This window comes from Zingiber officinale, chromosome 4B (genome assembly GCF_018446385.1).
Source record: "Zingiber officinale cultivar Zhangliang chromosome 4B, Zo_v1.1, whole genome shotgun sequence".
Taxonomy (NCBI): domain Eukaryota; kingdom Viridiplantae; phylum Streptophyta; class Magnoliopsida; order Zingiberales; family Zingiberaceae; genus Zingiber; species Zingiber officinale.
In genome coordinates this window covers 30,769,452-30,783,727 of record NC_055993.1, presented here as the reverse complement: position 1 = coordinate 30,783,727, position 14,276 = coordinate 30,769,452, and the positions used below count along the sequence as shown (strand labels likewise).

At 38.1% G+C, this 14,276-nt stretch overlaps 1 protein-coding gene across 2 annotated transcripts; it reads right to left on the bottom strand.

Annotated features, from left to right (window-relative positions):
* Nucleotides 1–8,552: 8,552 nt before the first annotated feature.
* LOC121974914 (auxin response factor 2B-like) lies at nucleotides 8,553–13,943 on the bottom strand. 2 transcript variants are annotated; one of them, XM_042526197.1, is made up of 15 exons: nucleotides 13,497–13,943; nucleotides 13,306–13,418; nucleotides 13,082–13,177; nucleotides 12,929–12,985; nucleotides 12,640–12,795; nucleotides 12,478–12,562; nucleotides 12,029–12,119; nucleotides 11,781–11,945; nucleotides 11,461–11,580; nucleotides 11,271–11,346; nucleotides 11,028–11,193; nucleotides 10,038–10,942; nucleotides 9,407–9,597; nucleotides 9,119–9,314; nucleotides 8,553–8,874 (listed from the first exon to the last, which is right to left on the bottom strand). In XM_042526197.1, exons 1-14 carry the CDS (start codon nucleotides 13,657–13,659, stop codon nucleotides 9,137–9,139), a joined length of 2,562 nt encoding a protein of 853 aa, XP_042382131.1. In that variant the 5' UTR covers nucleotides 13,660–13,943; the 3' UTR covers nucleotides 8,553–8,874; nucleotides 9,119–9,136. The 2 variants fall into 2 exon arrangements, with proteins under 2 accessions (XP_042382131.1, XP_042382132.1); XM_042526198.1 differs by having other exon boundaries at nucleotides 12,640–12,792.
* Nucleotides 13,944–14,276: the final 333 nt, after the last annotated feature.

Below are 14,276 nucleotides of genomic sequence, written 5' to 3'. Positions count from 1 at the left end.
TATACGGACAGGAATGTTTCATAACTATGCATGTAATGGATTAAAAAATATATATAAATAAATAAATAAAGACAAGTATACACATCTTACAAACTCTAGCACACCAATTATATGGAACTTTAGCACATCAATTATCTATAGGGGTTGACGTGGCATGTTATGGATTTTTATGGAAAAATTATCTATAGGTATCAGGTTAAATTGATTCATAAAGTTGGTGTGGACATGGACATTAAGGTTCCAAGTTACTGTTTAGATATTAGGGGTTGACGTGTTAATAGAATGGTTAGGGGCGAGATAGGTTTATAAACTCTAGCACGCACTGATTATATATTTTTGGACAACCATGATTATTTATGCCTTGTATGAGGGGGATTGGTTTACATTACAAAGTGTTATTGGCATGCATGAGGGTTATGAAATATTTAATGAGAAACACAACTTAATGGTAGACAATTTATGCTCATGTATGGTTAAGTTCAGCCTTGCTTAATTAGGTTCTTATGCTAGGAATTTTGTTGTATAATAATGCCATGTGTATATAACTATACGAGTATAAGTAATTGATGTTCAAGTAAGGGATGATGAATATGGATAACCGTGTTTTGGGTTCGTGCTCACGTTTATACTCAAGATCATGTTTAAGTTTATCTTCATGTCTATGCCCATGATAATGTTTAAGTGTATGTTCTTTTCTTGGAATTTGCTCTAGCGCAGGATTGTGGATAAGCTTATGTTTTCTTCCCATCATGATAATTTAAGTTCTCATGAAATGAACCTGTTTACGTTTATGTACAAAAATATATTTATGTTCCATGCTTGAGTAGTAATCATGGCTATGCTTATGCACATGTTCAATTGTATTAAGTTATGATCCGGGGACCTAAGCCCGGGGAGCTTACCAAGTTATGATCCGGGGACCTAACCCCGGGGAGCTTACCGAGGTATGATCCGGGGACCTAAGCCCGGGGAGCTTACCAAGTTATGATCCGTGAACCTAAGCCTAGGGAGCTTACCAAGTTATAATCCGGGGACCTAAGCCCGGGGAACTTACCAAGTTATAATCCGAGGACCTAAGCCCGGGGAGCTTGTCAAATCTTATTATGGGTTAAGTTATGAACTAGGGACCTAAGCCTGGGGAGCTCACCCAATCTACGTGGTCGAGTGTGACCGGTGTCCTTAGCCCGGAGCTCGCCAATCTTACGTGGTAGAGTGTGACCGGTGTCCTTAGCCCGGGAGCTCACCAAATCTACGTAGCCGAGTGTGACCGGTGTCCTTAGCCCGGGAGCTCACCAAACTATGTAGTTAAGTGTGACCGGTGCCCTTAGCCCGGGAGCTCATTAACTCTATGCGATTATGATCTTTTCCATGTTTATCTTATTTACATGCTTATGCTTCTGTTCATCCATAGTATGTACGTTTATGCCAGTTAGTATGCTTATGCCTATGTTTATATACATGCTCATGATTATATCTATCTCATGCTTAGTTTAGTTACATACTTATGCTTATGTTTCTGTTCATCCATAGTATGTACATTTATGCTAGCTAGTATGCTTATGCCTATGTTATTTACATGCTTCTAGTTGTGTCTATTGTATACTTAGCTTACGTACATGCTTAGGCTTATGTTTATGCTTGTATGCCTAAGTAGACGTCTACGCTCATGTCCATGATGTGCCAGTAAGTAAGACCTAAGTTACCTTTGATGTGGTTTCCCTTGGTACACTAGATTATAAACGCTAACTAATGCATAACATTGTTTTGAATATGCTGAGTCTCTCGACTCACAGTTTATATCTCTTTTTTTTCAGACAATGATATGAATGGGATATGAGGCATTGACTAGTGAGTCAGCTCAGAACAAGGGCAGTACAACCCAAAAGCATTCTAGATTAATTCCGCATGTAGTTATATTTTTTTTTCAAATTGTCTATGTAATTTTATTTGAAGTAAGGAACCATTATGGAAGTATGAGAAGTGGCGCCGCAGGTTATGCATTATATATATATTTTTTAAAAAAAAAAAAACTTGGGTCGTTACACCGTTGGTTGCGTGTCCCATTTGGAGAAAAAATTTCTACAAATTCGTCATGGTTGGGGATCAAACGAGGGTGTCTGGGTAACAACCTGAATACCCTTCCACTACACCATAGTCCCAGGGGCAATAGGGTAATATATAATTGATAAAGCTAGTTAACCTCATTGACTAACCTTGGGTGACCAGCCCGACCCCATAGAATTTTTCTACTTGCAACCATGGGTAAATCGGGAACCGCTCGCAACAAGTAGCCAAGAAGCTCAGCATCCTTTGGCTGCGCGTCCCATTTAGAGGAAAAATTTCTACAAATTCATCATAGTTGGGAATCGAACCATGGGTGTCTGGGTGACAACCTGGTGTCGGATCAAGATGCACGTGAAAAGGGGGTGAATCACATGATTTTAAAAAACTTATATTTTTCTTTTGAAATCAAAAGTGCACAGCAGAATTCAACACAGAAATAGAAAGCAAAAAACACAAGTATGCGAACTCGGTCGGTTTTACTTGGTTCGGAGCATTTGGTGACTCGTACTCCAAGACCCAGGTCTCGCGGACCTATCGACAGGTAATCTACTAAAGTCCTCTTCTGACACCGTCGGAAGAGGGAATCGTGTACAAAAAAGAATAGAAAAAGTATAACAAGCTACACTTTCTTTTTATGCAACAATTAAGTACAAAATGAAACTTTGTTATCCAACACTTATAGTTTTAACAGATCATCTCAATGTTGCACGGCTTCTCAATGACAGTCGGGTGCAGTAGTTTCGTAGCAGAGCAGCAACACCAAGTCTGAGCAGTTTAAACATCGAATCTTTATTGTCGAGAAAGCCTTATGCCTTATCTGACCAAAGGCGCCTTCCAAGCTCCCAAAGGCACCTTCCATCGCCCAGCTCAAGGCGCCTTCTGTCGCATGGAATGTGCCTCGGGTACTGTCACCCGAGGAACTTTGTGCTCCTTTTTCCCTACGAAATGTGCTAGTCCAACACAAAATAAAATATACCCTACCCTACAAGATAAAATTAGCACAATAATAATAAAATAGTAGTAATAATTAATTCATGTTCTTCCAAGACTAGGAACTAGTCAAAGTCTCAGTTTAGGGATCTAAAATTAATCTAAACTAGATTGAGACCTATTGTCCCCTCATACGGGGCGCGTCCTCACTTAGTCACTCTCTTCCAATGACTTACCTCCACTTACCCAATGTCAATTTACCTCCTTGACATCCAATCTAGTCCACCAGGTCTTCCTGCCGAAAACACACATCCGGACTTCACTAATCGAGAATCGAACATTCCGACCTCTTACCGGAATCGTACATCTGGACTTCAACCCATTAGGAATCAAACATCCCGACCTCCTGCTAGAATCTCACATTTGGACTTCGCCAATCAAGAATCGCACATCTCAACTGGACTTCCTACCCGTCAAGTTAGTCAATCCTGCACACTCGGTAACAAGGTTAGATCACAAACACATCTAATTCTAATCCATTTGTTATTCATCAAAATCTGAATTTGATCATTGGTACCAACTGTACCAATAATCTCTCCCTTTTTGATGCAATAATAACCTAGGTTAAAGTTAGAAAAAAAAACATGGACGCATATAGTAAAAAATAATAATTTAAGAGAAAAATTAAGTAATTTCAATTTCTATTTTATTCTCTTGATTATTTAGGGCTAGTATAAACTCAGTTAGCCTCATTGACTAGTACTGGGTAACTGGCCTAGCCCGACGAAATTTTTCCATCGGCCACTAGGGTAAATCGGGAAGCACTCACGGCGGCAGTCCAAAAGCCCATATAGAGGAAAATTCCTATAAATACATCATAGCTAGGGATCGAATCGTGAGTATCTAGGTGACAACTTGTTAGAGTGTATACTAAAAGTCTAGCTTTTGGTATAAACATTTATCTAGAAATAAGAATCACATTGGTCAAATGTTTACATTTATGATAAATGTAGTTGTTCAATTAATTTATATTGTAGATAACATGGTGTGTGGTGTCACACACAGAGGATCATGTTATCAGTACCTTATAAATTATAAACAATAGCTCACGACCATAATAGAAAGGAACAAACCATTGGAAGGTCGTAGTGTAATTAGGTATTAGTTTATCTTAACTATATAATTACACTAGTACACTTAGAGTGTATTGAGTAGGACCATTAGAGGTCGTTTCTTTTATACTGACTTTATAAAGAAATAAAGACCTCAGTTATTATGGAAGTGTGTGCTCTTAATCCTAATATAATAACAAGCACATATATTTGATATTTATTTCTTTAATTTATCAATGGGTGAGATTTAGTTCGATGAATCAATAAGCCCGATAAGTTGGGAAATGATATCACTTATAGTGTGTGTTGTTGATTATAGAAGGAAACTGTGTCCTAGTGATCTAGGTTGAGAATGTCCCTAAGAGGAGCTCATAAGGATTGTCATGTTAAACCCTGCAGGTGGACTTAGTCCGACATGACGATGAAGTTGAGTGGTACTACTCTTGGAGCTAGATATTAATTAAGTGAGTTGTCAGTAACTTACTTAATTAGTGGGCATTTGTTATCTTAAACACAGGGAGACTAACACACTCATGATAAGAAGGAGCCCAAAATGTAATTTGGGATTGGTGCGGTAGTTCAATAATAGTTCTCTAATGGAATGAATTATTATTGATAAAATTAAGTTATGTGTTCGGGGCGAGCACGGGATGCCTAATTTTATCGGGAGACCAAAACCAATTCCTCCTCTCGGTCCCTATCGTAGCCTCTTAATTATAGAGTACTATACCCACCTATACCCACCTTCTTACCCATCCTATAGGGGTCGGCCAAGCTAGCTTGGAGACCAAGCTAGGGCCGGCCATGGGTATGTTCATGGGTGAATTCATGTGGCCATCCCTATTAAAATAAAAATGAATTTTAATTTTAAAATTTTTCTTATATGGATAATATAATTTAAAAGAGAGTTTAAAAATTTAAATCCTTCCTTTTATAAGATTCTACAAAAGATTAAGAGAAGAATTAAAATCTCTTTCCTTATTTGTAGATTAAAAGGTTGATTTTAATTTTGGTAAAAACTTTCCTTTTAATTATATTCATGATTTAAAAGAAAGTTTGAAAATTAAAAATTCTCTTTTATTAGTTTCTACAAAAGATTAAGAAAAGATTTAATCTCTTTCCTTATTTGTAGATTGAAAGGAGATTTAAATTTTTAGAGATAACTTTCCTTTTTGGAAATTATCCACATGTTTAAAAGAAAGATTTTAATTTATAAAATTTCTTTTTATTAACCAATCATGAAGGGATTAAAATTATTGGAGAAATTTTTATAAATTTCTAGAAACAAATTAGGAAGTTTTAATTTTGTTTTAATTAAAACTCTCCTTGTTTTGGAGAAGGTCGGCCATTATAATTTGAAAAGAGAAAATTATTTTAATTAAATAAATTTTCCTTTTCAATGGCAAAAGAATTAAGGAAGTTTTTATTAAATTTTCCTTATTTGCCAAGACCAAGGATTATAAAAGAGGGTGTAGAGGAAGCTTCAAGGTGAACAACTCTATTCTATTTTTCCTCTCTTTTCTCCTTGGGTGTGGCCGGCCCTTTCTTTCCTCTCCTCTCCTTTGTGTGGCCGAAACCTTCTCATGGTGGAGATATCTTTGGTGGCCGGATCTAAGAAGGAGAAGAAGGAGAGAAAAGAAGCCTCTTTTCTAGCATCCCTTGGAGCATGGTGGTGGTGGCCGAACCTCTTCATCCTAGGAGAAGTTTTGATGGCCGAAACTTGTAAGGAAGAAGAAGGTGCTTGGTGGTTCTCATCTCGGAAGATCGTTGCCCACACAACGTCCGAGGTTAGAAGAGGAATACGGTAGAAGATCAAGAGGTCTTTCTAAAAGGTATAACTAGTAATTTTTGTTTCCGCATCATACTAGTTATTTTTGGAAATAATACTAAATACAAGAGGCATACGATTCTAGAGTTTCGAATTTGTTTTCGATATAGTGTTCTTTTGTTTTTCTTTCCCTTATGATTTGATTGTTCTTTTCGGTTAACCTAAAGTTATTTTAGGAAATTAAATATTAGCTTTCTATAAAAGGTTTTGTCTAGTCGGTGGTGGTTGCTCCCATATCCAAGAAGGTCATGTGCCTCGCCACGTCAGTACTGGAAACCAATTATGGAAATTAATATTTAATGGAATTAATAACTTAAGGTGACTTGGGTCGAACGTGTTAAGTTCCGCAGGAGATCCAAGTCAAAACCTAAAAGAACAAATAGATTAAGTTTTGGATCAAACGTGTTAAGTTCCGCAGGCGATCCAAAATTTAATTTAAAAGAACACATGGTAGCTAGGAAAAGGTTCAGACCTTTGTACAAAATTTTTGTACAGTGGAACCTCTAGGTTTTCCGAGTAGCAACCAACACAACTTGGATATTCTACCACTACACCATAGATGTGGCTAAAGATGATTCGCCTACGACTGCACCATAGAAAAAAAATGATAATCTCAGTTAGCCTCATTGACTATCCCTAGGGGTGACCGGCCCGACTCCATGAAAGTTTTCCACCGACAACTAGGATAAATCGCAAAGTGCACTCGACGACCAGCACAGAAATCCAGTATCCTTTGATTGCGCCCCCTTCAATTTGTCGAAAAATTTTCTATAAATACATCATAATTAGGGATCGAATCACGGGTACTTAGATGACAACTTAAATGTCCTGCCGTGATATCATAACCTCGGAGACTACCACTGCACCATAGAGATCTATAAACTAGAGGATATTTTTATTTTAATTATAAGGTTTAGTGATTTCGATTAAATTAAGAGTGCAATCTCGTTCTTTCAATTGAGTCCCCGGGGTCATGGTGTCGCGGTAGGACATTTAGGTTATCTCCCAGGCACCCGTAGTTCGAACCTCAGCTAGGGCATATTTTATAAGAATTTTTCTTCCAAATAGGGGACGTAATCAAAGATGCTAGGCTTCTGGACCGGCCGCGGGGACTATCATTTTTTTTTCCGTTCTTTCAATCGAATAAAATTAAATTAATAAATTAGTTTAACTATTTAAAAGTTGACTTTAGTTAAAATTAATCTATTAGAGTTTAACTTAATTGGGTCATGGCTCGAATAAATTATAAGAGTTATAATTTATCAGTAGAAAAATAAAATTTCTGATTAACGTTGTCATGCATATATTGTACACGTGGCAAAAAAACTTGATACTTGTAAGTAAATATCAAATCTTTAATTGAAGATGTTTCAATTATAAAAGCTAATTAGAATATTTCGAATATGTTATAATTTGATTAGCCCATTAATTTACCGTAAGATTATAAAGCATCTCCAATGGTGGAACATCATATAAAAGCAACAAAAAAAAATCACATTACCTCTCCACTATAAATAATAATAATAATAATAATAATATACTCACGCTTTCTTAAAAAATGACAACTTTAAAATTACAATTACAAAATAATTTTAATTAAAAAAAAGAGAGCAAGAAGAGGCTTGGAAAAGTAAATGAGCTCCCTCTGACTATGAGAGGATGCTCTAATTATCCTATATTATTATTTTAAATAATTAAAATTAATTTATAATAGAGCACCAAAAAAAAATACTATAGAATTGAATTTTGAAATAACATCCAAAAAAGGATTTAGAGTATAAATCTATTGAAAAAATTATTAAAGAGAATTCTTTAATTTTTTAATATGTTGAATTATTTAATTCCTATTAAATGTTTAAAATAATTAAAATTTTATTGTGAGACTTTTAAATTACTATTAATCAATGTTTGTAATTGAACTTTTAAACCTTTATATTCTCTTGCTAGCTTAGTCATCATAGGTTTCTATATGTAGCAATGATCCCCAAGGTTGTTCGTGAGGTAGATGATAAGATTTCAATACACGAGGGGCCCAAGCGAACAGGAGCCCTTACCTCTTTGTCGTACAGCTAACAACAGCCCAATACACGAGAATCGTTGGTTAGTGATGCTGTGACAAACGCAATCTAAATCTGGACACCCGAGTATCACGGCGATAATTAGTTGCTGATAACCCTAGAGCGGCGGGCTTCATCGACATTGCATCCACATCCTGATCCTGGTCCCCTCCTCTATTCACTAGTTAGTGCGGCAGGCAGCAGAGTATCGATTGATATATGACCATTCAATCTGACCCTTGAGCAGTATAGTAATGTCCATGACTAGGGCACTGTTGTCTAACCTGGACCAGACTGCAACTGGTGGAGAATCAGTGGCACACCAAGAAGCTAGTGATGTCTCTGTCACTGTTTTTTAACCCGAATCTGGACCTGTACCAGCTGCCTGCAAATTTGTGCTAGTTGTTCGTTCGTCAAACAAAAGCATTCTCAATAATATCAAGATAAAAAATGTAATTTGGGGTCCAACAAACTGACTGAAACTACAAATTGAGTGCACTAGTTCCTATTGTGATTATTTTAATGAAATAAAATGAATAACACGAGAAGAGTCATGACACGTAGAGTGTGACAAGTTATATATACTATACTGAACCGATGGGTTATTTACACGGTCGGTGGGTGGATCTAAGGACTACAGTAGCTGTCACAATAACATATATACCACAAGGGATTTGGTAAGCAAAAATTACAATACCAACGAAAACTTCAGGAAATAAGATAGGTCCCACTGTCCACGTCAAGGGACGAGGAAAAGCAGGACTATAAAGGGGGGGTGAACCACAACTCACACAGTATCTGGTTGGGTCCCACCATAAAAAACAAAAGGAAAGAAGAAACAACGACGCCGAGTTTCACTTTTTGCTTAGCATCTTCAAAAAGCCTGCACGACAAGGCATAAAGACTGTAAGCACGAACCCCTTTTGATACGAACCAAAAGTATCTTTGCAGTCATGAAACTATAATCTTTTTAAGTTTTAGTATTTAATCGGAAGTTCAAGGCCCTAGATAACTCTGCTGCAGTTTGGCTGATTTCAGTACTACAGCATGACTGATGGAAGGATTAGCGTGGGCTAATAGAACGACATTAATTTAGGTAGTGGTGCTCAAGTAATGGAAACACATACCATATCACCTCCTGGACATCATCCAGAAGTCTCAGGATTACCAGAAGCAATGGGTTCCTTTTGTCCATCGCTAGCTATTCTTCCATCAGAAGCAGATGCATTCTCTTCGACTTGACAATTCAATGTTCCTGGGGTCATCCTCTGGACATCCTCACGAGTATAGATGAAAATCTTGCGGACCATGTTGCAGAATTCACTTCAATGAAAAAAAAAAAAAAAAAGGCCACCTTACCTAGAAGTAAAATTGGAGAAAATGGAGGGAAAAAAGGTTTTGCAACCATCACTTACTTCCAGGGGTCATCTCCGACAAGCATCATATCACCTTCATTATCAGTGTACACAACCATCCAAGTCTTGTTGGGAGACACCAGTGCACCACCGAATTCAAACATTTGATCTAGTTCGACAACAAGTTCTTCATAACCATTAAACTTGGTGAGATCAACAGATCTACCAAGAGCAATACCTTGTTTATGAACCTAAAGAATAAATATTAGTCAAAGCTCTACCATGATCCCACATTTACCCAGCACCATATATAGCTGCTCTTGACAAATATTTAAATTATTTCTAGAATGTAGCATATGAGAGCACATATAGATCATAATAATACATATAACAAACTCCATCCAAATTGTCTTTAAGATCAAATTTTTAAATCAAAATTTGCTAAAGGATACAGAATATTTGACCAAAGAAATTATTTAAATTCTAATAAAATCAGATGTAAATCATCAAAATCCAAGGGAAAAAAAGTAGCCCAAGTAAATTTGGAACTCAGAATAAACAAAGGAAATACTATTAAGGTCTCATATAGGAAAAATAGCTTCTATAAACAGGCAAGTCAAAAAAGATTGACAGTTACAGTAAACAAAATCAAAGGGCAGAGATATAATGACAAATAAAATAATGAAAATACCTTTGTGCAACTCCTAGTTGAACCACCTTGAAGTTTGTTTTGGTTATCTTTAGGAGCCTGAACATGTTTCTCTGAAGCATAGTTTGTTGGTGAATCACCAAACAATTTCTCAGAAGTGGGGAACTCATATCGTTGATTAGTGCCTGAAGCAGGATGGTCAAGTGTCATCGGAACATCAACTGGCTTGATCTGTGCTGCAACTAATTCAGGTGTAAGTGGGCTGCTGTTTAGATTGAACCCAAATAGTTTACAACCACTGTTTCCTTTGGGCTTCATCACTTCATTTTGTGACAGCACTACGGGTTGAGGTTTGATGACCCTAGGTTGTGGCCTGCTCTCTTGAGACTCTGCCAGTAAACTTGCCAACCAGTTTGGTGAATGGTTATTGCCTCCTGTGCCCTGAAACTCAGTAAAAACACCCTGCATGCCATATCTGCAAATTCCCATTTTCTGATAAGTCAGTTCATCAAATTGTGTACTTGCCTTCAAATTGCATTCAGGCAAACTAAAATTTGAATTTGGTGGCATCAAAGACCATGATCCAGGAGAACAGTTATGGTTGGACACTTGATCTTCGAAATAAGTTTTCAAAAAACCTTTATCACCTAAAGTTTGCTCAAAAAGTGATGAACGAAAACCATTTGAATCAAAAGGTCGGAATCCTGGTATAACTTCAGAATATGTTTGCTCATGTCTGTTTATATGAATCCTGTTGTCTGATCCCAATTTTTTATGAGCAGAAATGTCATTTTTCTCTTCATCGGATGTAGACCACATTATATATTTTGGATCTTTCTCTGACTCATCCCCTTCCACAGTACTTCTCAAGGTCATCCCTTCTTGACCTTGCAAGACCCTTGAAACCCCATTTAGTTGGGAAGGGTCTGCAGTGACTTTGGTAGCAACTGAACAGCATGTTACATAATTAACTCAAACTAAAACTCAGTCATGCCAGTTTCAAAAAATTAAACCATTTACAACAAATATTACCTTCCTTTTTAACAGAAGAATCAGTGGAATAAGGAAAGGTAGAAGTTCGCAGCTTCTTTGCTCTAGGCATTTGAAGTTGATTAAGGGGAGGTGTTAGAGAAGGCTCAATTTTCCATGGAGAAACCCTCTCAGGGCGAGGAATAGAAGAACTCTCATCCCACCGCACCTGGGATTTGAAACATAGAGGACTCAGTCTAGCCCAAGGTAAAAAACAAAAAAAAACAATTAGAAGTAACCAGCTACCTTAAGGCATTTCCATTTTGAACCAGGCCACCTGTCTACATCCGCATCACCTATCCCGATGATAGTTCCCGTGAATCTTTTGGCATCAAAAGGTTCATATCTCAGAAAGATTTTTTCAATACTACTTCAAATGATCCTATAATATTTTGTGGAAATTCAAAAACTAAAAAGATGGATGAGCAACTAATACCTTTGTTCTGGTGCCTCTTCGCCTTCAAATCTCATTTTGAACCGCATGCCAATAGAATAATTGCTATTTATGGATTCCATATATTGATCAAATGGAACAATAAACTCTGATGGGCTAATCCTGTTATAAGAAATAATAAAATGTCTAAATGAATTAGGCATTGGAATCCTAACAACCAACATTACAGTCATCAGTTTTGGCTTAAAAAGTAATTGTAATTTCTCACTTCTAAGGAAAATTAAAAAAAAAAAAAAGAATAAATAGATCAGTTTCCTAGTAGAAATTATATAGATTAGAACAGAATCATACAGGCCACACACCTTGGTTTGTAATAAACTGTAAACATGGTGCCAGTGTTAACAGCATGCCAAGCTGTTGCAAGAACACCCAAGTGCATACTATGACTAGAAATCACAGATGATGGAACATTGTTCTGCTGCCTCATTGCACGCCTCACTCCAACACGAAGTTCACCATTCTCCCCTCTGATGATCCCACAAGGTTAAATGTTTGCATACTTGCAGTATATTAAAAAACGAATGATTTATGAAGACGGATATGGACAGACCTCAGGAATATAAACGCATCCCCAGCAACTAGCCTTTTAGAGCTAATAAAAACACTCCATCCACTTTGAAGCAAGTGTCTTCGTGGTTGACCTATTTTATAAACCATGAGGCAGAACAAAGGTGTAACCAGTAAAACCGTAAAACAAAAGGATCTTAGGACAATCTAATAGGATATTAGGTTCTAGGAATGGATGAAAGCATATAGCTTTCCCACATATGCATCTCAACATATTAACAGATATACTTTGACAATACTCAGAAGGAAATTAATTTTTTTATATCATGTGAAATGACACTTCAGCAAAAAGGACAAGTCCTTAAACCAATTCAAATAGCAAGAGCTATAAGTTCAACAACAATAAATCCATACGAATAAACAAAAACATCCCTCAAAATCAATCAAACAAATCAGGGTTTCTCTAAACAAGAAACTATTAACTTTGATTACCACGAAATATGTGACGGAAAGGCCATTCAACCCCGTGCAAATCCTTTGCCACTAATTCTTGACTTGGTGGCTGCCTGCTCATATCCTGATCCCCATACAAAATAATCAAGTAAAGGCAAAAAAAACAAAAAAAAAAAAAAGAAAGACAGTAGCAAAACTAACCAGTGGAGGGAGGCACTCGTCTGCATGCCGTCTTAGCACCGAGAAACCACCGTGAGTGCTCGTATCCGATGCAGTCAGTGTTTTGCAGAAAGAATAGACGTGAGGCCGTGGCGGTGGAGATGGAACCGCTTCCTTCTCCATCGTACTTTCATCCTGCTGAAGCACCATTCATCAAGTCAATTAATCGAGAAAAGCGCCCTACTTTATCTTAAGAAGATCGACAAAAAGAGAAAAGAAAACTAATCAAACAGGTCCAGAAATAGAAAAATGCTAAGCTTTGAACAATTACCTTCGACTCGGGAAGCAGAGTCACCTGCGCATATACCTCATCAGTTTCTGGCTCAGCCTGTCAACATAAAGCATAACAGTAAGATCATTACAAGGAAAAGAATGTCCGTAGTTCTCCAAATCAAAACGAACGGAACGAACTTCACAAGAGCACCTTCAGCTGGACATTCATCACACGGCAAAGGATCTTCCATGGCAAGTTGTATACCGGCATCTGCTGGTCTGAAACCTGATTCGTGGACGCCTCCACCTAAAACGCAAAAAATACCAGCAAGGAATAAAGACCAAAGGAACCAAACAAGAATCCCCCCAGGAATCCAAAACTTGGAAAAGGAAATGAAGCAAACGTGGAGATTTTAGGTGATTTCGAGTCGACACCTGCTCAATATGGCCTTGAGGAAAGTAAAAAATTTTTTCCCCAACTCTGGGAATCGTCACTAAAGGACCAGCACAAGCGAGCCATAACTCCGTGTAGAGAGCGTCCTTTGAATCTGAAAGAAAAACCGCCAGAATTAAAACGAAAATCAAATCCCTCCGACAACTCCTTTAGATCGGCCGATAAAACTCACCTTTATTGCTAAGAGTGCCGTTGGACAATCCTAAGCTTCCATCCTCTTCAGCAACGCCGCCGATCGCCGTCGCGACCTCATGCGGCTCACTGCCGCCCGACGAGAAGCACTGCGCTTGTCCTCCGCAACTCCCCTTAACCGACACCTCCGAAGACGCCATCATCAATAACCCGGAGACCACCTCAGCTCCACGATTTCCTCGTCCACAAACGATCCAACCAAAACCATACCCAGCCCTAAATCGAAGCCCTCTCACCAATTCTCAGAACCTCCAACAGCCGAGATCCAAGAAGACGATGAAATCAAGCAAACCTGTCAAAATTTCTCCCTTACCGCCCCTTTTCATCTACGTCGATCACCTCTCCTCAATCTCCTCACCCTCGCTGTCTCCTTCCCCAGCGTCTACTTTTTCTTTTCAGCGAAGGGAGGAGCACAAATGGGAGGAAAGAGAGTGTTCGTACTGTCGTCGACCGCAGCAGCATTCTAGGATCCAATCCAACCTGCAAACCAGCAACTCAACCTTGAGATCCGCATGCTAACCGGGGTCCATGCAATCGGAAGATTAGGACAGCAATTGCAATAGTCTTCATAGAGCAAGCCCTGGGCGAGTTCCGCTTCTCAGTTTAACTCGGGTAAAAATCCAAGGACAAATCATTTCAACCGCGGTCAATTCGCTAACCAGGCCCTGCTCGCCGGGACGACTTTAACGGCGTCAGTGTACTCCGCCGCTAAAATGGAAATAAGATGACGGCGTCTCCCCTTCCCGTTTCCCCACCACGG